Source organism: Aspergillus piperis (assembly GCF_003184755.1).
Source record: "Aspergillus piperis CBS 112811 unplaced genomic scaffold BO85scaffold_45, whole genome shotgun sequence".
NCBI lineage: Eukaryota > Fungi > Ascomycota > Eurotiomycetes > Eurotiales > Aspergillaceae > Aspergillus > Aspergillus piperis.
Window position 1 is genome coordinate 319 of NW_020291635.1, and position 24,467 is coordinate 24,785.

Here is a 24,467-nt window from a genome sequence, read left to right on the forward strand (position 1 = left end):
CTTCATACACTTATAAATGTCATGGTAATCAGTACTATGCTTGTTAATTGGTCACTTGTATTTAATCTATATGGGTGGACAGTTGTGGTAAGATATGGTGGAAACGATTTGCTTGTAAATAAGTTCTAGTAGTTCTCCTTATTCAGTTTGCTATTCGTGTTTTGTTCGTTGGTTGCAGTGTGTTGTTGTTCTATTACTATCAAAATCGACTCTTCGACTGCAGTGGTGGGGCCATTGCATAACATGTTTGTGTGGCTTGCATGCTGGCTTGGCATCTTCATATGAGGCTACAGTATGTAGTAGTGGACGAGTCAGCACCCTTCGTCTTAGATAGACTAGCAAACTAGTACGAGGCGCCTTGCTTAGTTGGTTTTTTTTTTTTTTTTTTTTGAGTGAATTTAGTAGTAAAAGTCACTTGCTGTACTGGTTAGCTCTTATGGGGGTGGGGTGGTGTTAATGGATGATTTGTTTTATTGTTTGTTCGATTCAGTCATTGTACGTGCATCGCTGCCGAGTCACGCTCTGATTTTGAGGAGTTGTTCTCTTTTTCCTATTTATGCGTCATGCATGTTGTATATGTATGTATGTATGGTGTAGTAAACTGCTCGCTTATCACTTCTTTGTTCTGTTCTGTTCTGGGATATCTGAGAAGAGAGAAAAGAAATGTGGCCAGAAACCAGAAAGAAGGAAGGAAGAAGATAGGAAGTGCGAGTAGAGTAAAGTAGAGTAAAAAAGAGTCGGTGTATCAAGTCCGAGAGAGACTCCATATATATGAAGTGAAGAGAAGTAAAGGCCTACATAGACCCAGATCTAGTAGTAGTAACGAAAGCATATGTCGAGGAAGGTCAAGGAACAACCCCTCAACGCCTGTGACCTTGCTTGCTTGTACATGTCAGTGAATTATCCTGTCTCGGCTAGCTTGAGCCGATCAAAACGCCGTGCCGGGTATGATATGATGTAGAATAAACCTTGCCGAGGGTTTCACAGGTACTCCATAAAGGGCTATGATAGAAAACAATAAACCGTACGCAGCACGATACAGAGCTAAAAAGAAAGCAAAATAAGCGGCCAAGAATGGCTGTCGGCCTGTGTAATGTGCAAGTACAAGGAACGAGAGATGGACGGCGACAGAAGGCCGACCCCGTGGAAAGAAAGTGGGTAGAATAGAGTATGAAAAGGACCGCAGTCACTTGATAGAGATACTATAATATGTGACCACCCCTATCCACATGTATATGTCCAGCCAGATGGAAGAGATGAGTAAACGGGCTGGTGCTCCGGTACATGGAGGTTAAAGTCATTCATCATGACCACAGGAAATCCCGATGCGGTGGCGGGTTGGTGCGAGCCTGGCCTGGCTGCCACGCCAGCTTCTAGGCGGCTTTTGGGAGGCCCTTCATCACAGCTGGCAGCCATGTAGTAATAGAGGGGATGTCCATGATCGGCCATAGAAGGGACAACTTCTGGGCATTTATCTTCACTGGAAAATCCATGTGGCTCCAGGTTTGTTCGCGTCAACGCCATCTGGTGGTATCCAGGTTGAGAGTAACTATGATATTGTCCCGAGTGAAGGGGCTGGACAGGTTGCAACTCCCATTTCCAAGGCTCTGGTCCCTTGGAGGAGGTAGGAGTGATAGGACTGCAACTACTGGGAGTAGGATCCGGAGGAGTGGCTGGTTCTGGGGAAGGATCCGTCGTAGCACTGCAGTCCGTCGAGGTGGACAGGAACCGCAGGTACCGCAGGTCTTCAGTGTCTTCCTCGGGCTCCTCTGGATTCTCTTCGGCCTGTTTGATCAATCCGAGACGATCCAGGATGGCATGAGTTAGAGGCTGACCGTCCGAGAGCTCGACGAGAGGCTCGCCGGGGAATCCTTCCTTGTCAATGCATAGTTTGTATAGCCTTTGGAGCGCCTTAACAACCAGCGAATGGTGGGATTCAAGCATCTCGACGAATCTATCCACACGCACAGCCACCAGTTAGTTCTGACAGACTATGAAGAAAGGGGGCACACAAAATAAACGCAGAGTAAAAATCATGACCTTACCCTCGAGAGTATACTTTGGTCTGCGTGGCCTTCCGTTCCCGGAACAGACAGGGATGATTGTAGGCCGAACAACGGTTGCACGGCTGTTTCCCATCACACTAGCATGAATGAGCATGGCTGGCCATCGAAGTGCACTGAGGCCAAGGTAGAGGCGAAAGATGACAAAGATGAACCCAGTACTTCACCAACCTTGGTCTTCTTAACTCTGCAACGATCGCAAGCCTTCAACACATGCTTGCGTTTGACACGAAAGACGCGCTGGTCATGCTTCTCATCTCCTAGTCCTGCGCGAGACTCGAGTTGCGACAAAGATGATACCGCAGCGAGATTGTAGATGGCGTCTGGGAAGCCTGGGATATGCGACTTAGGTCGCAATTTAGGCTGCCTCGACATCTTGCAGGGGAGTGCTGGTGTGCAGTCAAGATAATAACAAAGATGAGAAAAAAGAACAATTGCGCACACGCTCAGAGGGAAGGAACAGAGAAGGAGAGGAATGGAGGGGGAAAGAAGAAGGAAAATAAGAAGACAAGAGACGAGAGGGGGGTCTGATAGTGATATGAGACCTGACTAATAGATAAGTAGCAGGTTGCAGATGAGAGAGAAAGAAAAATGAAAAGGAGGGGGAGGGGTAAGTAGATGATGAATGGCAGCTACTTGGAGCAAAGCAAGCAAAGCAAAGCAAAGCAAGCAGGTGGGGTGCGAGATAATTGCTAGGGGGGAGTGGAAGGGGAGGGAGAGATGTGACAGCAGAGGAGGCTGAGAGGGCATGTCTTGACTTGTCTCTGAAGGAAATTCAATCAAGTTGATATCATTTTATGCCAGCCTGCATATCGAATGCCCCGCACCTCCCTTGGACTCTTGCTACCCCACCCTCCGACAACAACAAGACTAGACGAGACGAGACGTATATCGCCTGAGAAACTGCGATGGTGACGTGGAAAAGCGGCCTGTCACGATATCAACCGGCACCGGTCGCTCGACGTCCTTCAGGCCGTTGTGGCTGTGGCAGCCTAGCAGGTACACCCAGGGGTCCCCGCATATCTGGACAGATATGCTTGACAAAAGCCCTCTATGTTTTCGTTTGCTGATACAGGTGACCACCACCACTTCCCCCTCCAATTTTGCTGGCGCGAGACACGCCAGCAGTCATGCCTGTCGACGGTCCGAGCCGTCAGAACCAGAGAATGCCCATGGCACCGCTCATCGGCACTAGCCGGGCACAATCCTGGTCATTTGGGCAGCGAAGCGCAGAAATGAGCCTTCAAGCTGACCTTCCTGCGCCATGCCAGTGGTGGCCTTTCAGCATCAAGGGTAAACAGTCAGGTACTCGCCTCGTCGCGTCATTCTTTTGCGACAGACTTGTCGCTTCCGTATTCCGTATCTCTCCTACCCTTCGCCTGCCCTCTTGTTTTTTTCTCTTGTCAGTGCTGCTGGGTGAGACATGGCCATAGTACAGGAGGACCTGAGCTGCAGTCTCAGGCAGAGCTCGGGGCCGATGAGGGAAACATTGATACCACAGGTCTGTCTGGCAGGCGCGTATCGAATGGTTTGCCAGCTGCCATTGGTACACGGATGACCGGCTCACCAACACTCTGACTACCGCCCATGCAATCGACGAGCGCGTGTTTTTCGCTGAGTTCAGCGTTACGCCAAGGGCGATGAGCCGGCGTTGGCCCAATGGTGTGGGCTGTCACTTGCTTTTTCTTTTCAAATTCTAACCTTTTTTCTCTCTCTCTTCCCCTTTCCATTTTTTCTGCATTGACTAGTTCTTTTTTTTTCTTCTTTTTCCCTTTTCCCGCAGTTTTTCGGGCAATCACCTGCACAGGCATATTCTGCTTGACTCGGTCTAGTAGTAAGCAAGAGACGTGCAGCACACTTAGAAATAATTATGTTAAAAGAAAATGAGCGCGGCAAAGTCGGGTGGCCTCCATCCAGTCAAGAAAAGCCGCATAATGCTTTTGTTCATCGGCAGAGCTAGTAAATCATTCTGAGCTTTGTAAGCGCAGTATTGTAAGTAGACGGTCTAAAACAGGGTCCGGGGGTCTAAGTATTGCTATGGTCCACTCCCGTCATATCAGCAAGGCCATTCATGGTGTGTGTGGCGTTGCTGTCATGCCGAAAATGATAGCGGCACGATAATGAGCCCTGTCAAAAGATCACCTGAGAGATAATCATAAAGAAAATAAGGAGAGATGGGGATGCCAATCTATTGAAAGGATGCCCCGCCCCAGGTCACTGGGAGGATGCGTGCAATGGCATTGTTGGTGACAGAAGTGTAATAAACATTGAGTAAGCGTCAGCACATCAGGCTGCAGGTTGACTTGCAAGGTGCAGAGGGGTTGCACGGCGTGCGCTTATTGCATCTCTGCACGAGCTCGGGTCCGTCAGAGAGGGAATAGAAAAAAAAAAAATAGTATCCGTGCATGTTGACCTGTATCGAAAGCGTGACTGAAGTCCAGCTACCGAAAAGGGAGCGGGAAAAAAAACATGGCATGGACATGGATATATTCGAATTACATTTGATTAAAAATGTTGCTTCCATCCTATTTTCTTGCAGTATTTCTGATTGCTGTCACCTTCGGGCCACCCATTGTGTCAAGGGAGTTGCCTCAGAGAGTTGATACGAGATCAGGCAAGCCCGGGCCACAGGGGATCCGATAACACCCTCAAGAGTTTTAGCAGGAGGACTAAGAGCAAGGCAGGAGGATCATTGATGTGATTTCCCCTCTTTCACCCGCGTTGAATTGAGGGGGTCCGAGGATCCTGCGTGAGCGCAAGTCAAACCGCACGGGCGACTTGCAGGGAAAGAAAAGGTCCGCTCACCTGCAGGGCCTTGGACCTGAACGGAGGGGTTATGGTGGTGGTGGTGGTTATGGTGGATTTCTCCGTCTGCTTAACCTTGACCCCTCCAATTTGCCCTACTGAAAATAAACTTCCGTCAAGAATTGTTGAATCCAAACATCAGGAACGTCCTGGGGATAACTGTGGCGCAGGCAATGCGCGGGGCATTCAGGATAGGTCATCTTTGACTGTCACCCCTGCTGAAGGTTAATCTCAGTTTGCGAGCATCCCGTCGATCAAGCCTGGGCATCGTCCGGGATTTAGGCAGTAAACATCAGAAAGAATGGAAAATACTCGTAAAGATGTCATAAAATGGACCGAACACGGGAGGATAGAGAGAGAGAGAGAAAAATCGGGATTGGAAGACGAAAAATTGCGGATGGAAGGAAGCACGAAAGAGAAGCAACCGAACAGGAAAGAAGTGACGGATTGATGCCCGGCCTCTTGCCAAATGGAGCCAATCACGGCAACGTGACTTTACGTTCTTTCCCTATTTCCCCCGTCCGTTTTGATGACTTTTCAGTGCGACTCGTTCGTTTGTGCTTCATTCATTCTTCCCGCCATTCCTTGGTTGTTATCGTTATTGTTAATATTATGACCATGGGAGTCGTTGTGCCATTACTTCTGCCCTTCCGCCAGATATTTGTCTTCCCATCCCGATGGCACAGCGTCCATATGGTCCCATGACGATCCTCCTGATGACACAGACACACCGACAACAACACCGAATGACGGACACATAACTTCAACTGGGAGGCAAAAATCAAAGAGAAAAACTTGATAGAGCGCGCAACACAAAAGCCGGTGAGAAACTTCTCCATCAAGTCTATACATCCCAAATCTCCTGCCGCATGCCCAGGCAAATCCTGGCATCACCTGCATTGCATGACATAACCTAGCATGATCTCTGTTTACATTTTCAATTTCATTCAATCTATGGAAAACTAGCCAAGCCAATGGACGATCAAAGAATGGAAATTCCTTGGTTTTCTTCCCTCTAAACCTGAGTGAGCGGCAGGGATTGAGTAAGTGAGTGAGTGAGCCCTTCCCATATGGCAACGAGCTCGGGCGGATTCTGGTTGGTCTACGACAATACACACTGCGGTACAGTAGTACTTAGTGCTGATGTGCTGATGCTGGGATAATAACTGTTGGTTCTTCGGGACAGGCAGGCAACACCTCTCCTCGGCCCCGAAGAGCATGATCGCGCAGAAATGCTGAATTGTCAAACTACCCAATGGGTAACGGTACATACCTACGTACGTACGTATACGTGCCGACGCTCTGTTTCCCACTCGTGGCTGCCACGAAGGCCACAGGGCTATTTTCTTTTTTCCTTTTTTTCTTTTTTAATTTGATCATTCCCACCGACAAAACTCCGTGACGATATACAACCAGCTATGTATGTAGTATATCGACCAACTCTGCCCACCAGATGTTTCTCTTGAGAGCTTCGGAAAACACTGGCCATCTTACGGAGTAGAGGCAGCCAAACCGAGGGAGAGATGTGCATTCTTTTCCACATCTTGCAGATCAAGAAAACGAATACACTTCCTTCCGGACATCGACCGATGCTCGTCGACACGGAGTGCCATAACTCCGAGACCCGTGACCAAGGGGAATACAACAAATATGCGAAAACCGGAGTGATCTCGAGTCAAATCGGCTACTACTCGTCAGAAGTCCAGCTGAGAACCCCGGAATAAGCAAACAGAGGCGGCTAATCACAAAAAAGATCTCATACAAATATTTCTCTCAACGAGCAAAGTAGACAGGTCAGGTATGGATACGAAGATCGATGGTTCTTCTTTCTATGTATGCAACAAGACGGAAAAGGGAAAGGGATATCTTGTTTAAAAATTGAAAAAGAAAGTAGAGAACAGTAATTGAGGCAATAACGTAGTATACAGTTACTTAGGGTCAACCAATAGAAATCCCCGAGTTGCCTTATTCCAGCTGACCTGCTGCAAAGGAGAAAGTGTCTGTCCAGTCCAGTTTACAATTTTCGCCAAACCTCCTTATTATGAGTCTCTTTTTCCCCCTCATATAGAGAATGCCAGTAATTAGTAGCCTTAGCAATTGATAAGAGAAGACTAGAGCAGCAGACTGGATGACGGTTGGCGGCGAAGTCCGGCTTCGGGTCTCATCTCACCTCCTATCTTAGTAAAGTAGAAGTCTTTCTATATTGAGGCAATATGTATCGTACACGGAATCAGTGCCAATATCTTCATCGAAGCGAAGAAGGAAAAAGTAGAATAAGTGAACAGCAACCATAACTCCCAGCACACAGTCATGTAGATATGCACAAAATGACTGCCACATACACACCCCGCCATATAGGCTCCTTGGAAATTCGAAAAGCAATGTTTCCACTTCCCCATCCCATGCCATCTCAGTCCCCAATTCTGTACAGATAGACCCAGCCGAGCTAGTATATGCACTTGTAAAACCCCGCGAAATCGCTATGCACAGCTAGAAACCAGAAGAAGGAAAAAATATACCACAAGGAGAAAGGACACCTCCCAGAAAGAAATTAAAAGCCGAGAGAAAAGAAGATTAAGCGGACCGAATCGCTTCGATAGCCGCATTGAGGGGAAACACCTGGGGAAGGCGTTGCGAAGGATAGCCCGGGATCCACTTTCGGAACGCAGTGCTGCAAGACTCCGGAACTCCTCCGAGGGCGACAAAGCTCTTCGGGATGAAGGGTCGGTCTTGAAGCGATGCGGTGAGAATGCCATATTCGTGCGCAAGGACTACCGCAGATGCGAACTCGGCGGGTCGGTTGGAAGCTTGGTCGCCCACGATCCTAATCAAGGGAAGAATGTTAGCAGTCGGGCGGTGAGAACAGGAAACGGGCACATACACATAGATCTCGAAAAAGGTATCAAGAACATAGACTCCCTTGGCAGTAATGTCCTTGAGGCAGAATGGCTCGATTTCCTGGACAGTGTCATTGGGCCGGATAACCGGAGAAGGCGAGCCTGAGCGACGCAGCCAGAACCCTGAACGTTGGCCGAGCTCGTGGTCGATACGGAAAAGCCGCGACCGATATCGCTCGTGGTTAGGTTTCACACGCCAGTAGTCGGTGCTGGTATCACCTGTCTCTCGTTCCCAGTGGGGGAAGACTTCGAAAAAGCTCTCTGGCTCCTCACCCTCAGCCACTTCCTCAAATTCACCGGTTAGCCCAAGGTCCATGCCAATCAGGCGCGCAGCACCAATCTCTTCGGCGGAGCTGCCCTTGCCCTTCCAGAGAAAGAGCTTGCCGAACATCGCAGAGATCACAAAGGGGTAGCCGGAGCTCAGATTGCTTGGCGAGAAGCTGACTTCATCGAAGACCATCTGACCCAAATGCTTGCGCCCGCAGAGCATGAAGATGGCGGAGGAGCTAGAGCGAGAACTCAAGCCGCGGCGAGTAATGAGAATGCCCCCCAAAGCTTGAATGAACCGAGCGGGTTCCTTGCCCTGCTTGATAATCTCCAGCTTGGACCCATTATCCTTGGCGACTTTGCGAGAGAAAGCCTGCGCATCATCGACTGCGGAGTCGGGGACATCATCACCACACCAGAGGTGCACTTCAGAGCGTACAGTGCCATCAGCCTCAAAAAGATGCACGCAGAGGTACATGCTTCCTTCATACAAGATGTATTCCTGGTTGACAGGAAGATCCTGCTTCTTTCCATCTCCTGTAATCTCCCACAACTGTCTCTTCAAAGTCCTGATCTTGGCATTGTCGCTCTTATCTGCTAGCATCAACTGCGTATCAATGTTGACACGGTCGCTCGATTTCGGGAAGGTCTTGAAGAAATCAGATATGGCTTCCCAAGATTCATCGGCCTGAGGTACAAGAGAGGTTGAAGATCTCGAGGAGAAGCGGTCAACAGAGGCCCTGGACCCCTTAGGAGGAACCGGAGGAGAAGGCAAAGCTTTATCCCGTGGCGACGAGTTGCGTGAACCTATGGTGGAAAAGAGTGAGGACGCGGACCTCTGTTGTGTTGGATGAGTATAACTCTGGTTATCCCTGAAGCTTGCCCTCAAAGGCGAAGGAGAGGGTGAAGAAAAGTGAGTTGGCGAAGCCCGTGTCTGGTTCGAAACAGGTGTTGCTGGCAGTGGGGCTGTTTTCGGTGGCAAAGGAGGCTTTGCCGAGAGTGAGCTTCGTATACTCTTGAAGTATGCGCTGGCATTCTCTCGGATATTGGTAGCAGTCTGGTCCAACACTGTTGAGGGTTTAGGGCTCGTATCATCGGGCTTCTGCGGGGTCTCTCTCTCTATCAAACGAGGGATGCTCCTCTTGAATTCAGTCGGCTTGCTTGTTGCTGGCGTGTCAAGCTGACTCGGGCTCGCTTGCGGTTCGTCATTGGATTTGACTTCAGTATTAGGAAGGGGCCAGCCGCCGGAGGCTCCCGCAGGACTGCCAATGGGTGAGACGGGTGCTTCTGACCTCTGTGCGTCCAAAGTAGATGCTGGAGATTTCGGGATCGCCTCAGGTACTTCTGACGTGGAGTTGGGAAGCTCGAACTCTGCATCCAATGATGGAGACTTCACAGTACCAATGTTGTGGACCGAGGTTGGGCATGCAGGTGCTGGCTCGTGTGCAACCGAAAGGTCTGATGGAGAGTTCGGTACTGCATCACCCGCCTCAGGAGCTGGACTTCTGGTTTGGGGTTCTTCTGCTTTTGGCGAAGGGGGGCTCAGAACACCATTCTTCTCTTCTGCGGCAGAAACCATGGGCTCGGGAACGTGCGCATCCAAAGAGGCCGACGGGGGCTCGTCCACCCCAACTATTGACGATGAAGGCCTATTCTCGTCCTCACTGGCCGACATCTCCTGGGCCTCATCAGTCTCGTCGTAAACCGGGCTTGTAGCTTCAGTCTCTATGGTATCCATATGGACCGGTGACGGTGGTACATAAGTTTTCCTTTCCAAGATCGGGCTTGTAACTTCGAGTGTTGCCTCTTCCGCCTGTCCTGGCAGTCCTGAGGCGTCAGGGCTCTCGAGAGCTAGGTTTGTAGCCTCAGATTTCTCGCCATCCGCAAAAGCTAAATGCTCAGGTTCATGAATGATCCCTTCTCGGACTGGGATCGCAGGCTTGGCCTCTTCATTTTCCAGAAGAGTCGAGAGATCTGGCGCTCCATTGGCTTTATCTTGGTTCGGGCTCGTAGCATCAAGACCACTCATACCTGCAGGTGCATTGAGCACCGGTGCAGTGTGAACTTCTTCCTGGACTGGGCTCACAAGCTCAGGTTCATCTTTACAAAAAGACGCTGAGGCAACCGGTGCACCATTGATTTCCTCCTGGATTGGGCTTGCAGGTTCAGACTTCTTCTTACTCATAAGTGCTGGGGGCACTAGTGCATCACTGTTCTCCTCGTAGGTTGGGTAGGCAGGTGTGGCTTCCTTTTCCAGGGGCGCCGAGAGCTTTGGCGCCGGATTGACTTCGTGTATCGGGCTCACGGGTTCAGGTTTATCGTTATCCACTGGGTCGGAAACTACCGATGCATTGTGGACTTCTTCCTGGAGTGGGCTCGCAGGCTCAGGTAGACCATTATCAACAGGCGCTGAAACCACCGGTACATCATTCATTTCTTCTCGAATCGGGCTGGCAGGCTCAGGTTCATCCTTTACCGCTGGTGTGTCGAGGACTGCCTCCTGCAGTGGGCTTGCGGGCTCAAGTTCGTCTGAGACCACTGGTATATCGTTCACCTCCACGCGGATCGGGCTCGCAGGCACGGTTTCGGTTTTATCGGCTGGTGCTGAGAGCACTGGAACATCGTGGACTTCTGCCCGGAGTGGGCTCGCAGGCCCACATTCATCCTTATCAATAGGCGCTGAAACCATGGGTGCATCGTTCTCTTTCTGGACTGGGCTGACAGGTTGAGGTTCCTCAATCTTGGGTGCTGAGAGCGCTGGAACATCGTGAGCTTCTGCCTGGAGTAGACTCGCAGGTCCACGTTCATCCTTATCAATAGGCGCTGAAACCATGGGTGCATGGTTCTCTTCCTCATTGACTGGGCTAGCAGGTCGAGGTTCCTCAATCTTGGATGCTGAGAGCACAGGTGCATCGTGTGTCTCTTCCTGGAATTCCGTGGTAGGCTCGGGTTCATCGTTATGGACAGGCGCTGAACGTTCGGGTGCATAGTTCATTTCCTCTTTCACTGGGCTATCAGGTTGGGGTTCCTCATCAATGGGTGACGACAGCTCTGGGGTATTAGTATTTTCCTTGTGCAGTGGGCTCAGGGGCTCAGATTCTGGCTTTCCCACAATTTCCGGAAGCTCTGGTGCATGCGTGATAGCCTCGTGGACTGGACTCGCAGGTTCGGGGGTCTTTTCTTCCATGTATGTCAATGGCTCTAAAGCATGTGTCGTCTCCGTATGCAATGGCATGTCTTCGGCTTTCTCTACATCCACATGTGCTGGCATATCCGGTGCATCACTTTCCTCCTCCGTCTCCGAGTACATCGATTCTGGTCTCTGTGCATCCAAAGGTGTTGGCGGAGACTCTGGTACATGATTGCTTTCATCAAAGAGTGAGTTCGTACCTTCCGGTGTAGTACCCTGGGGCAGGCGTCTCTTTGGCCCTCTAGCTCGACCCTTGGTCAAATGAGTGAGTGCGCCAGCTTGAGAACCTTCCACTCCTGAGCTGCTTCCCCCAGCACTGCCGAATGAAGGACCTTTCATGGACCCGTTGATCGGTGCGGGCGGGCCACGGGACAAAAGGCCCGCTAAGGCAGGGTTTAATCGGCCTGCGAGTTTACTTTTAGCAGCAGGACCCTCGGTCTCAGCAGGTGCACTTGTAGCCTGCATCAAATCCCCCGGTGGCAGAGAACGCACCGGATTGATGCCCTCCTCCTTTACCTCTTCAGCGTTCACCTCTGCCCCGTCTGTCTTCTCATGTCCGCATTCTCTCTCTGGTTCCGGCAATTTTGGCTGAGCGGCCTCCTCGGCAGTATCATCAACGCCCGGCTTGGGTGGTTCTGGAGCGATTGGCGAGCCTTGGAACTTTTCGAGGGGCTCAGCGCCGGCAGGGGACAGTGGCGATGCAACCTGGAAGCCATGCGTGCTTTTTGGTGTGCCCGGCTCTCTAGGCGAGAGCGGCGAAAGCGGTGACGAAGAATCGGCTGCTGAAAGATTGCTTTTGATACTGCTGGACTTGGTCAAATTGTTCCGCATTGCAATTGCTTCAGGTACAAATTTGCCAGGAGCATCCTTCTCCCCCGCAGTATTACGTCTCAGCGAGCCCCCACTGGCTTTGATTGCTTCTTTCTGCTTCAGGATGCTGTCTTTCAATTCATCCACTTTCTGCGACTTCTTTGGTCCGCCCGAGGAGTTCAGAGCTGCCTTGCCTTTGAGAATATTCTCTTTCAATTCGTCCGGCGGCACGTGTTTTGAGGACTCTGCTTTCTTCAGCCTTCCAAAGATATTCTTGAATTCCGGTTCCTCCCTGGGTGACTCATCCTTGACCACTTCCCTGCGTCGAAGGTTGGCTCTGAAATCTATCACAGGAGACAGAGGCTTGGGCCGATTCAACAGCGGGTCACGAGGGGATGCCAGGGGCGCATCGATAGTGGTCTTGGTTATCGGGCTCAGGTTAGACGGCGTACGCTTGTGTTTAGTAGCTCCATCTTCCGTTTTCTCGGGCTCCGCCTCTGTTTTGGTAGGCGACTCCTCTTTCGAAGGAGAGGCATCTTCGGTCTTCTCTGCAGGTGGTAAAGCGCTATCCTGAGTATCTGCACCTTGTACGGCGGTTTCGGGTTCTGCTTCCTTTGTCTTCCCAGCATCTTGATTGGAAAATATATCGGGGATGCCGGTGATACTGGAGGTCTTCGAGTGACCACCAGGTGCAGTAGTCCGCATAAGACCCACGGGTGTAACCTCTTTGAAGCTTGCGATTCGACCCAAGTCAACGCTACCTCTTGATTGCCGATCTTTGACCCAAGAAGCCTGTTGAGAGGGCTGTCGCTTATGCCTAGGTGATTCATCGCGGTTCAAAGCACTCTCGAGCCAGGAAGCTTTGGTCGGGCTCCATCTCTTGGGATCCATCGTTCTCGAAACTGACGGGCTTGATGGTGGTAACGAGCCGGAATCCGTGCTTTTCTCAACGGTGCTGGTAGACCGTGTATGCAGACTCAGAGAGGGTCTGCGGTTCTCTTCATCTAGCCGCGCACCACTGCTGCCCGGAACGGGAGGTGTAGCCGGTCGTTCGCCATCTTTGACCGGATGAACGACAGTCGCTTCGCTATGGCTAGACCCGGGTCTGTGGCTAGAACCAGGCCTGTGGCTGGAACCGGGTCGATGGCTAGAGGTCGGCCGCGAGGGCGAAAGACTTGCACCATCCCTGCTCATTCTGTATGAAGGCGCAGTGGAGAAAACATCACTGCCGGAAGGAGCAGCGAAGCTGTTGCGGTTGCTAGAGATTGAATTACCTCGACTAAGCCCCGACGGCAGTTGAGCGCTCCAGCGTTTAGACACGCTATCTGATCGCTTCATCATGGCACTCTGCACGAATCCACCGAGCCCCTTGGTAGGAGACGTAGAACGCTCGGGAGACAAACGCCTAGGCGAGGGGGGTGATGTTATCTGGTCATCTGCGCCGTCCTCCGTCTTTCGCGGCTCGAGTTTTTGTGCGCTCGTCAGAGGCAAAGGAGAGCCAAGCCCAGTGGCCGTCGACACAGAAGATATGCTCGAATACCGATTACCCAAACTACTTTCTGCAAACGTCGAGCTTGCCCTTGACGGAGACCGCGAGCGCTCTTCCACGAGCTCGTTATTTTCTGCTTCCTTCGCCGACTCTGTGGTGTGCTCCTGGTTCGCCTCCGACTCCTTGACGGCAGTATCAGGGTGCAGAGGGTGCAGTGAGTCTTCCTCTACCTGCTTTGCGCGGGTCGGAGACGGGCTCCCTCCTTCTGTGTGGCGGGACCACGGTACGTCCTTGAAAGAAGGAGAAGACGCGAATGGGCTCCTAGATACCCCATGATCATCATTAGACGTTGTGGACATGGCTCTAAAGCGGCTCTCACGCGAGGGCGATGCGGAGAAGAAAGGCCTGCTGCTATCCCGAGACGTGGGTCTTTGTTGCCAGGAGAGAGTGCCGGCTCTGCTCCGGAAAGGTGAGATAGGTCTGGAAGCCGTCTCTCCATCGTTTGCCGTCAGAGTCGACCCCCTCCGGCCATTGTCGGTGGATATCGATGCGTCATCTCGAACCGAATCAGCCCCGTTGCCAGTGTCATGCCCCGGGGTGTGAGGGGTAGGCTCGAGGTGTTCCGGGGGGTCAATCGCTCGCTGGCTGAAAGAAGACATGCTCAACCGAGCGGGATCTAATATAGGTGAATCTTTCGTGGGGGAAATCGACCGTGCCCGCTCTGTATTGCATCCCAAAAAACGGGACACAGTCAGCATTCCTGAAGATGACAGATTTGGAAAAGGACCAGCCAGCCGCCAGCCAACCGTGAGTCATGGCGACTGGGAAATTTCCTTTTGAAAGGGGGGGCGCCGGGTAAAAAAGCAAGGGAAATCAAATACCAGCTCTCCGAGCCTGTCTTTCCTTCCGACCCTGCAGAATTTCCTCCTCCAACTTCTTTGTGCGTTCCTCGTCCTCTTTATCGCGCTTCTCTCCTAATTCGCGGATGCGCAAAAGGAAGTCGTTGACATCCTCAGTGCCATCCGCGTCGGTTGTGGACGACATGGCCAGCTTGGCACTTGTTCAATGAGCCCAAAAATTGGGTGAAGAAGAAAAAAAAAAAAGAGAGGGAACAGAACAGAAATGGCAAGTCAGAAAAAGAAAAGATGCCCTTTCAATCCGAATAAACACCGACAAAAAAAAAAAAGCCCCCAGGAACGGTGGGGTGTAGACAAGAGGCACCAGACAGAAGAGGGGAGGGGGGAAGAGAGGGGGAGGATGATTTGGTTGTTTGTGAACCAGAGGTGTTGGAGTAATCAGGAAGAGTGGAGGGAGTGTCACGGTTAGCGGTGGTGGTGGTGCTGGTGATTGAGCGACACTCTGGCTGTTGCCCGCTTGAGGGACTTTCTGTGACTGATTCGTGCCGGATCTGAGCCTTAGGAAGGAACAATCGTGTGCCTCCAGCTCATGTTGTTGTTGTTGCTGCTGCTGTTGTTGTCGTTGTCGGGTTTACTCCACCTTTCACCCTGGGCGATCCAGTGTGAAGGAAGGAATGGCAGCGAGAGCCGGACAGCGTCTTTTTCGTTTCTAGTGGTGGATCCGTATCGAAGGCCAGCTGAGCACCGTGAAGGCAAGAATAGTAATGCTCCTCCATCGTCAAATAGAACCCGGCGAAGGCACGCACATCAGCTGCCGCCCCACAGCCGGAAGCCCAGAGGAAATTAGGATGAGGCGCCCGACCGGATTGACACTTGCGCATCTCTTCGCTCTGCGGCTGTGAGCTGATCCCCTTAACTTTCTGCCTCCCGGCACCAAAGAGGCGAGATCAAAGCCCCTCCTGTTGGGGTTTATCATGTCGCAAATCCCAAACAAAGAGAGATGTCCCGCTCGGATTCCCCAAAAGCTTCATCATCGATTGACGAGGGGGTGTTTGGAAGTTTCTCTACACGGAGAACTGTTTACTTTTCCGGGTCCGGCTTTTGCGGTGGAGCAAATCTCAACTTTCTCTGCCGCCCCGCGATCGGATACGCAATCAATTTTTCCTGGTTGACCGGCCTGCTTTCCATTTTGTTCCCTCCTACTCCGGGCAGCATTACTATCCTTGGGAACCTCGGTTGGGTCAAACTCGGCACACGAAGCTTGGTAACTTGGTGTGGAATCCACGGATGGATGGCCTTGAAGGGGAAGGGGGAAAAGAAGGTGGATATGCGAAGATAAGCGGGAGCTTCTTAGTTCCCATCAACCACCCAGCAGGATCGGGTCTGACGACATTAATTCCCCCTTCCACCCGGCGCAGGACTAGTATCGTGAGACACATTACTGGCGGCAATCCTTGCTGAAACCTCGTGGTTGACGTAAATTACGAGACGAGGCGCTCCCCTAGTGTAGTGGGAACTGGGAACACCGTTGCCTTTACCATGTTCGACAAGGGCCATCGTAGTGTAGTTCGTGGACCCTGAAGGCGATTTGTCTGATCGCCGTTCCGATACCCGACCAGGCACTAACAGTTGAGACAGGGGCTCTGCTAGTGGTGCAAGCCAGCATAGTACTAGAACGTTGTCTCCCTTAAACCTACTGATATTCGTAGGTTAGGAGTTATTCAGGATACTATGAAGTTCGATCATGAGTATGGATGCATTTAGTATTGTGATAATGCTGAATACTAGTAATAGTACTAAATTGTAGTTATGTGGTCGAAACATCCTCCGTGAAGAATATATAATTAGTGCTTTAGAAGAGCTGAGACAATATCGACTATCACCAGCACCTTCGCCAACAAATCATCAGATTTCATATCCATTAAATGCTAGAAACATGACCCCTGCCATTATTGTAAGACCATAAGCACGAAAATAAATCGAGAAGGGAAACAGATAGCATATCGCGGTCATCAAAGGGTGCCAAGCAAAGCCATAGACTTCCACATAAATTAGTACAGGAAAAGTCTATCTTTGGCGTCTTGGACAACCCATTCTAGCCCTTTATGCAGATTCTTTCCTGTCATCGCACTGCAGGGTAATATCGTCCATTTATGTGTTTTGATAGAATCCAAGCCAAGCCGCTGTGGACAAGAACATCAGTCAATAATTGCTCGAAGACACGACATGAAGAGCCCCAAGGCGATAAAAGAAAAATAAATAGTGAAGAGTATGGACTTACTTGTCGAACCTCACTCTCATCCATACATCCCTCAACTTCGCTCTTATTCAAGAAAACCAAGAGACTTGCTCCCATTAAACGCTGCGTGACGGTTAGCCCGGGACTGGCAAAACTCTTCTTGGGCGGGCGCAGTGGTGCCGGCGGGGATGGCAACGAACCTCTTCCAAAAGGAGCCCGGCGAGCTCATCTCTACAATCATCCACTCTAAGACGGTCGGTCGCATCAACGACCCAGATTAATGTATCAGTCTTCTCAAAGTAGTTTTTCCAATAAGATCGGAGGGTCTTTTGGCCTCCAACGTCCCCTGATGGCAGGTGGTTAGTGGAGGCTGGGCGGTATCAGTGGTCGACATCCTTACATATGTTGAGTCTATATCTGCGTAGAAAGTCAGCGAGTAACTCTGGTAGATAATTGAGTTTTAATAGTCATACCCCTGGAAATCTATCGTCTTGATGATAAAACCCAATGTCGGACTGACAGTGGTGACATCTTCATTCATAATCTGCTTGACGATGGTGGTCTTCCCGGCATTATCCAGACCTCTGGCCATGGCTGTTAGTGAATGTATTTGTTAGCTGTAAGTATCACTGGGTGAGACTCACAGCATCAGGATTCGCATCTCCTTATCCTTTAGCCGGGCTTTCCTCAGAATGGACAACATCTTCACCGGACTTTCAGTGATGTCGCAGTTTGTAGTTGGGGTAATTGAAGAGGAAAGAAAGATTGGACCAACGACAAGCTCGATATAGATCCCGCTCACGGTCGAATATACTGCACCTCCTTCACATCACAGTGAGACATCATAGGCCATGTGTCCCATGCACAACCAATAATAACCCTAATGTAGTCCTATACCTTTGTGTAATAACATCCCCAGTACAGGCTTTTCACTTTCTCACTTTCACAACAAGAGCAAGAAATGTGAGTAGAGTCATTGCAGATAGCAAATATTTGGAATAGCATTGCATTTCCTTCACGTAGCCATAACAGGCAACTGCTTAATCCCAACTGTACTAAGATTCACCATATGCGCATAGCGTGACATTAGGGAGGTATCGAAATTCGTTTAAATAGTGCGCAGATCGCATGCCCTCCAGTATGTCTCTGTCCACAGGAGGACAGGAATCTCCTCATCCTTATCCGTGTTGTCACTCAACGACAGAGGCAGCTTGAAAATTCTAGAAGACAGCACCTTCTGTTTGATTAGATAGGGTCCTGTGATTTAGTCTGTTCAGAGGCCCCTAGCAGCAATAAGTGCAATCAATGTCAAGTAGGATCCTCCTCGCCTAACATGAACAACCTTGGGAGAGGTGATGTGAGTGATACTAACCTACCTCACTGTTAGAGATGTCACAAAAGAACAACTATGACTATGACAGCCCGGACTTATGGGCGCGAATGAAATTGACACGTGATAGTGTATCAAGCGCCTCGATTTCCAATAAATACCGGTCTCCTGGATACCGGCCTTCGCAACGACGATGTGCCGAGAATAACAATACCACTTCACCTCTGCGCAATCCAGTGAGTCCGAGTCAGGCTGGAAAGATGCAAGCGACTGTCATCAGATCGACAAATAGCACTGCAGTCACAGTCACTCGTAAAGCACACAAGGCGATCGCCACGGCGATTCCCAAGTGTTTCAAAGCACCTGAGCCGGTTGTGGCCACTAGCCGATCGCCTTTACATGAAAACAAACCCCCCTCATCCCCCAAAATCTCTTCCAAGATCACGGTCAAGCTACCTGAGCCAGTGAGCAGATTGTGTGACAGTTCTCACGTATCGCCATCCAGATCTACACCATCCCCCTACATCCCACCGCACATAAGACAACACCAATATCAAAATCCTGACCAGCGCATCCTCCCTAGAAACAAAGGAGGTCAAGGGACTGAGCAGAAGAATAGGAGAAACACTGCACGTCCTTCTCACCCTCCTCTCATCTCACACGCCGCAAAAGCACCTCAGAGGCCAAGTCAGTTAACATTCACTCGAAATACTCCGTCTGGCTCGCCACATCAGCTTGCTCTACCTGGTAAGCGATGAATGCCGCTTCCTCCATCTTGACCATGGAATGTGCTAACTGACACCTGAGAAGCTGATAAGGGGAAAATGTCGTCCAGTGGTGACTCGGATTATGTCGTTCTGCGTAATCCCAGAGCTGAAACATTGCAGCCTCAAAATCAGGATGCTCCAGGACAGACTGGAATAGAGGCCGGTGGCGGTACCCCACTTGGGGGCAGCATTCACCAGCCAGCGCGGGACCCTTCCGAGGAGAAGCAGCCTACTACCCGTGCTGAGCTGCGAGCAGAGATCAAAAGATTACAAAAGGAGGAACTTGCGAAGATTTATCAAAATCTATACAAGGAGGAGGTCGAAACGGCTGATGCTGAAGTAGTAGCCAAATGCCGTGACGGCCCCGGCGTGGACCCAAAGTCGGAGGTCTATAAGGAAATCGAGGGATATCGACGTGTGCGTCCAATGGAAGAAGTCGACTTGAACGTTGCGGCTCTCTCTATAGCCAATGACCCGGATGACAAACCAGAGGATGACCGCCTCGATAACCTCGAGCAGATTCGTAACAGCTTCATCGACGGCGATCGTCTGGCTCCACTGTGGGATGCATACGAAAGGCAGACTTTCATTTACCCTAACGTCATCAACAACCAAGTGACACTATCTCCTAAGCCGACTGAGGCGCAGACCACCTTGCAAACCAAGTTTCAGAAACCAGAGGCCCATCCGTATGCCTCGCGAGGTAAACCCCCTACATTCCCACCCAGCGCATATACGAAATGGCGAAAGTATGACCACTTGTGCGATTGGTGGTGGGCCCCTCCTATGCTTCCGTTTTACGATCAATGGCTTCACAAATTCCGTTTTTGGCTCGACGAGACCATTCAGGATGCCTGCTACGCAAACATCTACCACAAGGGCTATTTTGATGGCACCGCTCATCCGGATGGTGTTAGAACCTTTATCATCCCGAATCTACCAAAGGCTACCACTATCCTCAATCCCAACGATGAGCTAGCTCATAGACACAGACACGAGACGGCAGCAGGTCTCAGCTACAACTATGTCATGCACAAAAAAGCCGAAGCAGAGCTAGAGGAGCAGAAACTAGCTTTGTCGCGCCGCATGCAACTCGAATGCATGGCCACCTTGCCGCCAAATCCCAACACGCCAAGGGCAAACATTTACCTCAGACCGGCACACGCAGGAGACGCCAATCAACTCCTCCCCATTTACAACTGGTACGCCCAGAACTCCTTCGCGAGCGTCGACATCGGAAAGTTGGAGCCAGGGGACATTCGGCAGCGCATCCAAGCCGCCAAAGACGCCCGCCTTCCCTTTATCGTTGCCGTGGAGCGCGGTTCAGGCAACCAGAGAGAGAATATCTTTGGCTACGCCACTGCTAAAGACTACACCGGTTCGGAAACCAGTGGTAGATACACCGCCGAGTTGGAGTTATTCGTCATCCCAGAGCAACAGCGCAAAGGCATCGGAAATTGTCTTATGGACAAGCTTTTGCAGGTATGTGATGGAAATCACAGAACCAAGGGCGGTTATGGTTTCTACAACCATGGTCTCTGTGGGTACAGCCTGGGCGGACGTCGCGAGTTCGCTCGGCTGATCTTCACATTCACATACGTTCCCGAGGAACGCCAGTCGAAGAGTTGGGTCAGGGATTGGCTGGCCAAGAACAACTTTGAATTACAAGGACGCTTGTGCGGAGTCCGCGCAAAGAACGAAAGACTGTAAGTGTTTATCCTGCTTCACTAGGATAATGATTATATTCAGCATTCAAACTGACTGACAACGATTCTAGTCTCGACGTTGCGTACTTCGTCAAGAACAATATCTTCGCACTTCCATACCGATAGTCTGGTCCGGTCCGTTCCTTACTTTAATCTCTTATGTGATTCTTTTCCTTTGTGACATTCTCAACACAACAAGGATCCCTACAGGACCTTGATAATAATCAACCTTATGACCGGCTTATGCGAGCGAACCTATGTGTTCGAACGCGAATAAAACAACAAAAACACAAAAGGATATGCAACAACACCAAAAAAAGAGGGGAAAAAAAGGATGAAAAGTGGAAAAAGAACCTAGGAAAGCCGACGCACCATAAGCGGCGCCGGACGTCAGTTTACAGTGTATCAATTATCTACGAACATGCAGATAGGAGCTTTCTTACTTTAGTGACTTAATGAAATTGAAATAGAAATCGCAATCTTGCTACTTATAAAATGTACCCAATGCATAACTAGTTAGTAGACCTATCTAGTAGATATTCCTATCCAAAAATCTAAAGGAGTGGATCCCCATTTCGATAAACGATGCACCAATCACCACCTCCCCGACGCCAGTAAGCACAACATTCTGCCATCGCAAACGGCCTCCACCGCCTTCGAAATTTGAACTTTTTTCTCCATCTTTATCCCGATACCAACATACATAAAACATACCCATTGAATTGGAACATAAGGGAGGAGTGTGTCACTTTTCTCCTATATCTATTCTCTGATTCTATTTTTCTCTCGGAATCTTGTCTTGGGTGACATTCACGGAACAACACACTTACCAAAAAAACAAGGGAAGAAATCTTTCATTCCCTCCCACACGCCAACCATGGCCGGAACGAAAAAGCGCGCGAACGCCGACGACGACTTCGTGCTCACATTGTCGGATGACGAGAACGATACGTTAAATCAATTTGAAGAGGAAGGCGAGGGCGACGATGGTGCGCTAGCCTCCGGGTCGAAAACGAAGAAGCGCAAGAGAGACGATGCTGCCGCGGCGCAGCAGGAGAAGGGGAAGAATAAGAAGGTGAAGAAGCAGGAACAACAGCAGCAGCAAAAACAGCAGAAGAAGCAAGGGAAGAAGGGGAAGAATGTGCCTGTTGAGGAGGAAGTGGATGAGGAGGAAGAAGAGGAGGAAGAAGAGGATCAGGGTCAAGATGACGGCGCGCTTAATTCGGATTTCGAGTTCGATGTTGGCGGTGCTGCGACTGAGGTTAGGGACTTCGATGGATGGGAGATTAATGGTAATGAGGATGGTAAGGGCGGGGATAAGAAGGCTGTGGATATTGATGATATTATCTCGAGGAGGCAGGCGAAGAAGGAGGCTGAGTTGATTCGCAAGCAGAAGAAGAAGCAGAAGGAGGCGGAGGAGTTTAGTGAGTTGGAGGATGATGATGAGGAGGATGGAGGTATGGAGGTCGACTTTGAGGATGATGAGCTGCTTGCGGAGGATGGGTTCGGTATGGGTGTCGATGGTGAGGCGGAGGAGAGCGACAAGTCCGATGCGGAGGATGAAGAGAAGGAAGAAGGGTCTGATGAGGAGGCCGAGGGCAGTGATGACGACGAGGACATGGACGAGGATGATGACGATGCTGCTTCGGATAACGACTCGGTTGCCACTCCTGTTCAACACCCTGATGATGTTGCTTCTGACCGGGACTCGGACGACGAGAGTCAGGTCGACGCCGAGGAGGAGGAGAAGCGCAAGGCTTTCTTCGCTCCTGAGGAGGAGAAGACTTCGGAGTCTGCTATGGCAGATGCGAAGCGCTCGTTCCAGGAATTCAACCTTTCTCGTCCCATTCTTCGTGGTCTTGCCGGCGTCAACTTCTCGAACCCCACACCCATTCAGCGCAAGACGATCCCCGTGGCTCTCCTCGGCAAGGATATTGTCGGTAGTGCCGTTACTGGTTCCGGAAAGACTGCCGCTTTCGTTGTCCCTATTCTCGAACGTCTGCTGTTCCGCCCACGCAAGGTCCCGACGAGTCGCGTTGCCATCCTGATGCCCACCCGTGAATTGGCGGTGCAGTGCTACAATGTCGCCACGAAGCTGGCGACGTATACGGACATCACCTTTTGTCAGCTGGTCGGTGGGTTCAGTCTTCGCGAGCAGGAGAACATCTTGAAGAAGCGCCCCGATGTGATCATCGCTACTCCCGGTCGTTTCATCGATCACATGCGCAACTCGGCCAGCTTCACTGTTGATACTCTGGAAATTTTGGTTCTGGATGAAGCTGATCGCATGCTTGAGGACGGTTTCGCCGACGAGTTGAACGAGATTCTCACTACCATCCCCAAGTCGCGCCAGACCATGCTTTTCTCGGCTACGATGACGGACACGGTCGACAAGCTTATCCGCGTCGGTCTTAACCGCCCTGTGCGTTTGATGGTCGACGCCAAGAAGAATACCGCCGTGACACTGGTGCAGGAGTTCGTGCGTCTGCGCCCTGGACGTGAGGACAAGCGACTGGGCTACCTCCTCTACCTCTGCAAAGAGCTCTACACTGGTCGAGTGATTGTCTTCTTTCGACAGAAGAAGGAGGCGCACCGGGTGCGCATCATCTTTGGACTGCTGGGCTTGAAGGCTGCCGAACTCCACGGTAGCATGAGTCAAGAACAGGTATGTTACTTTACTTCGATCCCCCCTTTTTTGATTTGATCGATGATACTAACTTGGGTGTTTTCCAAACTACAGCGTATCAAGAGTGTTGAGAACTTCCGTGAGGGCAAGGCGGCGTTCCTCCTGGCTACAGATCTGGCATCCCGTGGTCTGGATATCAAGGGCGTGGAGACGGTCATCAACTACGAGGCGCCGCAGAGCCACGAGATTTACCTGCATCGTGTCGGTCGTACAGCGCGTGCGGGCCGCTCCGGTCGGGCATGCACCATTGCCGCCGAGCCTGACCGTAAGGTGGTCAAGGCGGCGGTGAAGGCGGGCAAGTCGCAAGGAGCCAAGATCGCCAGTCGGGTGATTGAACCGGCGGTGGCGGATTCCTGGGCGGCCAAGGCGGAAGAGTTGGCGGAGGAGGTGGAGGAGGTGCTGTCGGAGGAGAAGCTCGAGAAGCAGCTGGCGCAGGCGGAGATGCAAGTGACCAAGGGAGAAAACTTGATCAAGCACGAGGCGGAGATCAAGTCGCGGCCGAAGCGTACGTGGTTCGAGACGGAGCGCGATAAGAAGGCGGCGCGGAAGCTGGGCGCGGCGGAGCTCAACGGGCCCGATGCCGGCCTGTCCAAGAAGGAGAAGCAGAAGCTCAGTAACAAGGACAAGAAGCGTCTGGATGACTCCCGCCAGCGCCAGGAAGCTGGTTCGGGCTGGAAGAAGGGTCGGGCCACACGGGAGAGCATGAAGAACGGGCAATTGCCTAAGGCCAAGAAGGACAACAAGAAGAAGGGCAAGAAATGAGGCAGACGGTGATGACGGGTCTAGACTCAAGGGACCTCAAACAAAATTACTATTCGCATTAGCATATTGTGGATATACTGTATAGATATTTCCAATTTTTCTGCTTAGACTATTTACGATCTTCTACATAGTATGATTTTCCCTTTCCCCCTATTTCCTATTTCCTTTTTCCTATTTGGTTATGAATCTATTCCTTCTGGTTATTGGGATCATAGTAGCGGCTGTCGACGGCTATCGACGGAGACAGCGGGGTGCCTGAAGGGCGGCGAGGGACTCCGGTGTCGGCGAGCCGAGCATCCAGAGGAGGAGCGGAGAAGCCGATTGCCCTTGCAGTTCATCCAACCAGCCAGCCGAGTTGATCATGGGTGGAGTGGGATTTCGTACCAAATTGCTAATTCTCGGCCGGTGATTGATTCGGGGAAAAAAAAGGGAGACCCATTGAAATTGCCAGGAGAGGGTGCAATAATTCTTAGTATAGTTTACTTTTTGTATGTAACATGATGGGTAGAGAGAAGTTGAATGAAGAGGGGAACACTGGCTGGTACCAAATCAGAAGGCGATCCGCCATCCGCTGTCGGCGCAAATTTCGAGGGCCAAAG

At 50.9% G+C, this 24,467-nt stretch overlaps 6 protein-coding genes across 6 annotated transcripts; 2 read left to right on the forward strand and 4 right to left on the reverse strand.

The window, feature by feature from the left end:
* Positions 1–994: 994 nt before the first annotated feature.
* Positions 995–2,525, reverse strand: BO85DRAFT_242407 (Zn(II)2Cys6 transcription factor domain-containing protein). The gene is made up of 3 exons (XM_025654853.1): positions 2,235–2,525; positions 2,046–2,143; positions 995–1,954 (listed from the first exon to the last, which is right to left on the reverse strand). Exons 1-3 carry the CDS (start codon positions 2,436–2,438, stop codon positions 1,222–1,224), a joined length of 1,035 nt encoding a protein of 344 aa, XP_025509565.1. The 5' UTR covers positions 2,439–2,525; the 3' UTR covers positions 995–1,221.
* A 4,917-nt stretch (positions 2,526–7,442) lies between these two features.
* On the reverse strand, positions 7,443–14,565 carry BO85DRAFT_493747 (putative gelsolin repeat protein; the record flags this gene model as incomplete). The annotated part of the gene is made up of 3 exons (XM_025663845.1): positions 7,443–7,692; positions 7,750–14,242; positions 14,403–14,565. The coding sequence occupies 3 exons, from the start codon at positions 14,563–14,565 to the stop codon at positions 7,443–7,445; spliced, it is 6,906 nt and encodes a 2,301-aa protein (XP_025509566.1).
* A 109-nt stretch (positions 14,566–14,674) lies between these two features.
* Positions 14,675–15,259, reverse strand: BO85DRAFT_464590 (uncharacterized protein; the record flags this gene model as incomplete). The annotated part of the gene is made up of 2 exons (XM_025661997.1): positions 14,675–14,964; positions 15,019–15,259. 2 exons carry the CDS (start codon positions 15,257–15,259, stop codon positions 14,675–14,677), a joined length of 531 nt encoding a protein of 176 aa, XP_025509567.1.
* Positions 15,260–16,120: 861 nt separating this feature from the next.
* BO85DRAFT_454656 (ADP-ribosylation factor-like protein 2) lies at positions 16,121–17,361 on the reverse strand. The gene is made up of 6 exons (XM_025661336.1): positions 17,262–17,361; positions 17,091–17,201; positions 17,018–17,034; positions 16,818–16,963; positions 16,660–16,740; positions 16,121–16,561 (listed from the first exon to the last, which is right to left on the reverse strand). The coding sequence occupies exons 1-6, from the start codon at positions 17,318–17,320 to the stop codon at positions 16,430–16,432; spliced, it is 546 nt and encodes a 181-aa protein (XP_025509568.1). The 5' UTR covers positions 17,321–17,361; the 3' UTR covers positions 16,121–16,429.
* A 1,410-nt stretch (positions 17,362–18,771) lies between these two features.
* BO85DRAFT_385850 (GNAT family N-acetyltransferase) lies at positions 18,772–20,546 on the forward strand (the record flags this gene model as incomplete). The annotated part of the gene is made up of 2 exons (XM_025656618.1): positions 18,772–20,420; positions 20,492–20,546. 2 exons carry the CDS (start codon positions 18,772–18,774, stop codon positions 20,544–20,546), a joined length of 1,704 nt encoding a protein of 567 aa, XP_025509569.1.
* A 595-nt stretch (positions 20,547–21,141) lies between these two features.
* drs1 (putative ATP-dependent RNA helicase DRS1) lies at positions 21,142–24,003 on the forward strand. The gene is made up of 2 exons (XM_025657437.1): positions 21,142–23,085; positions 23,161–24,003. Exons 1-2 carry the CDS (start codon positions 21,298–21,300, stop codon positions 23,866–23,868), a joined length of 2,496 nt encoding a protein of 831 aa, XP_025509570.1. The 5' UTR covers positions 21,142–21,297; the 3' UTR covers positions 23,869–24,003.
* The last annotated feature ends 464 nt before the right edge of the window (positions 24,004–24,467 follow it).